Source organism: Pteropus vampyrus, unplaced genomic scaffold (genome assembly GCF_000151845.1).
Source record: "Pteropus vampyrus isolate Shadow unplaced genomic scaffold, Pvam_2.0 Scaffold449, whole genome shotgun sequence".
NCBI lineage: Eukaryota > Metazoa > Chordata > Mammalia > Chiroptera > Pteropodidae > Pteropus > Pteropus vampyrus.
In genome coordinates, this window is record NW_011889230.1 from 188,948 (window position 1) to 191,485 (window position 2,538).

Genomic DNA, 2,538 nt, shown 5'->3' on the forward strand with positions numbered 1-2,538 from the left:
CTCGAATCTAAAAACGTGTATTTTGGGGCCGAACAAATTCCGCCATAGAATGTTTGCTGTCACATTGCAACGGAATAACTGCAGAAATGGGTCCGGTCATTTCCTGCTCACGATGTGTTTGGGGAGGGAAAACGCAGTGTGATCACCAAACCCTTTAGTGCTGACAGATGTCGTGCGTGGTGACCGCAGAGAGCGGGGGAGGCGGCCGTTGTCCCCCCACCTCCCAGGGGCCAGAGGCCCAAAGCCGTTTGCGGCCAGCCTGTCGAGGGGTTTGAGCGCTGAACTGTGAACGCTCTATTTTATTTTGAAGCCCACGGGGAGAAGGGATTTTAGAGGACATGGTGCCATCTGTTAATTCAACAACTGAGTTGTCCGAGACAAGGTGGCTGCTTCCAGTCCAGGTGTAGCCCAGCTGTTTCCCCCGCTGAGGAAGTGGCTTCAGTGTGACGTGAAGGCCCTGCTCTGAGATGACGCGAAGGCCCTTCTCCGAGCTGAGAGACTGCAGCTGTTTGCCACGCGTCACCAAGGCTGGTGGTCGCGTTCCCTTTCCTGGAGCAGCTCCTGAGCCTCCAGGAGGAGTCACTTTCCTGGAGCAGCTCCTGAGCCTCCAGGAGGAGTCACATTTGCACCCTGGAGACACTCATTGGGGCTGCAGAAGTGGCCCAGCCCCTGGGGGAGGAGCGTCTCGGGGACGCTCCCTGTTGGCTGATTGTCCCCAGGTATTAACCAAGAGGCTCTCGGCCCCCTGGGATCGGAAGGGCCGCCCAGTCATTAGGGCAGTTTGCGGGTCCTCCCCCACACTCCTCTGCCCCAGTGCTGCGGCCGGTGCGGTGCTGAGCTGAGCGGGAGGCCGCATGGCCCCGGGGTGGACAGTGCTGACCCCAGCCCTGGCCCTGCTGGCCGTGGTGCCGCCGCGTCCTGCCAGCAGCTCAGGAGAAGGTACGTGGACGTCTGCGGGTGTCCGCACGGCTGCCTCGACGTCGCCAGCACCCGCAGCACGCTCGTGGTGCTCGACGCTCCGTGCGCGGTGGCAGGGTGGGTGCACATCGCCGACGACCTAGAGCCGGGGTGCGTGGGTGGCCCCGGGTCCCCTAGGAGCAGAGCGGACAGGCGGCGACCGGCAGCTTTGCCTCCTGAGGAGCAGGTGTCGGGCTGGTGCAGTCGCTTCGCTGTGAGGGCCGCAGGTGCCAGCTGCTCCCCCGTAAGCCCCTTCGAGAGGCCGGGAGACCAGGACACGGGGTCGTGCGGGGACGGCGCTCAGAACCTCAGCCCCGCCCGCACCAGAACATTCCACGACCGTGGACCTGTGTGTCCGGACACAGCCCTCGAAATGTGGCCAGCGTGATGCATGAACTAAGCCTGACTCTCATTGTGATGCATGAACTAAGCCTGACTCTCATTGCTGTTCATTGAATCCAGTAGCCCTGTGGCCGTGGCTGTGGCCAGCATGTGGGACGGCAGAGGGACAGTTTGCTCAGTCGCGTCACCTCTTTGCTCCTCTTTGCCGGTGTCTCGGGCTAGCCCCGTGGCGGCCGCGGACTTGGTGCCGGGCTGTGTAATGAGTCTGTCCGGCCCCTGCGGGGAGGAACAGGCGGGGAGCAGCGCGTCCTTTGATGGGAGGTCTCTGCCCCGCCGTGTGGGTGCCAGCTCGGCCGGCAGGCGGCTCAGAGGAGGGCTCCGTATTTGACAGGAGGGTGAAGTATTTCTCAGGTCGGAGGGAACCACAGGCTTCAAGGGGACTTAGTTTGCCACCTGTGTTGGCCGGGGACCCTTCCCACAGGCTCGGGGACATCTAGAAGCGCGTCACGGTTAACGCTGCAAAGTACACATTTCCCAGAGTCCTGGGAATTGCCTGTGGCGGGCACAGCAGGACGGAACCGGGGTGGTGGGCGTGGGGGACCCACAGGCAGGCTGAGGGCGTGAGAGCAAACAGCAGCCGCCTCTGAACCCGCCAGGGGCCCGCGCCGTGGACTCCGCAGCTGCTGTGCCAGCTGCAGTGAAGCTCCTAGACACACAGGGTTCAGACACACCTGCCCAGCCCGAGCCCCCCGCAGCCTCCTCCGTCGTCCTCCGGACCCTCCCATGTCCCCCGGGAGCGAGCTGGATCCACAAAACTTCTCACTTTCCTGCTGTCCTTTCCCCAGTGGAATATTAAATCACACACGATCGTGGAGCAGAGAGAAAAACGATCCAGCCAAACAGCACGAGAAGCTGCGGGGAGCCGGCCAGGGTGCCCGTGGTCATCCCCGTGGAATCCGGGAGGTGGCCTGTTCCCAGGTAGCCCGGTCACGGCAGCTCGTGATCAGCTTCTGTCGACCGTCTCCCCCAGGAGCGGTGGCCTGTGTCAGGCAGACACACAGGCCCCACGTCAGGTGCACTTGCCAGGGGCGAAAGCTGCTTCTCAGTGGGAAGTTATCGGTGGTGGTCCCCCTGTTCCCCCGGGTGTGACACGTGTCCTGCTATGAGGTGCTCGCGTGTGGCAGAAGTCGGAAGTGGCGGCTTCCCCCCCGCTGTCTTCTGGGGGACGTGGAGGGAGCC

General features: G+C 63.2%; 1 protein-coding gene across 1 annotated transcript in view; it reads left to right on the forward strand.

Annotated features, from left to right (window-relative positions):
• The first annotated feature begins 854 nt into the window (after positions 1-854).
• Positions 855-2,538, forward strand: part of PKD1L1 (polycystin 1 like 1, transient receptor potential channel interacting) — an 88,190-nt gene continuing 86,506 nt past the window's right edge. The window contains exon 1 of the mRNA XM_011381735.1: positions 855-939. Within this exon, the coding sequence (XP_011380037.1) occupies positions 855-939 (85 nt within the window). The remainder of the gene's footprint in view (positions 940-2,538) is intronic.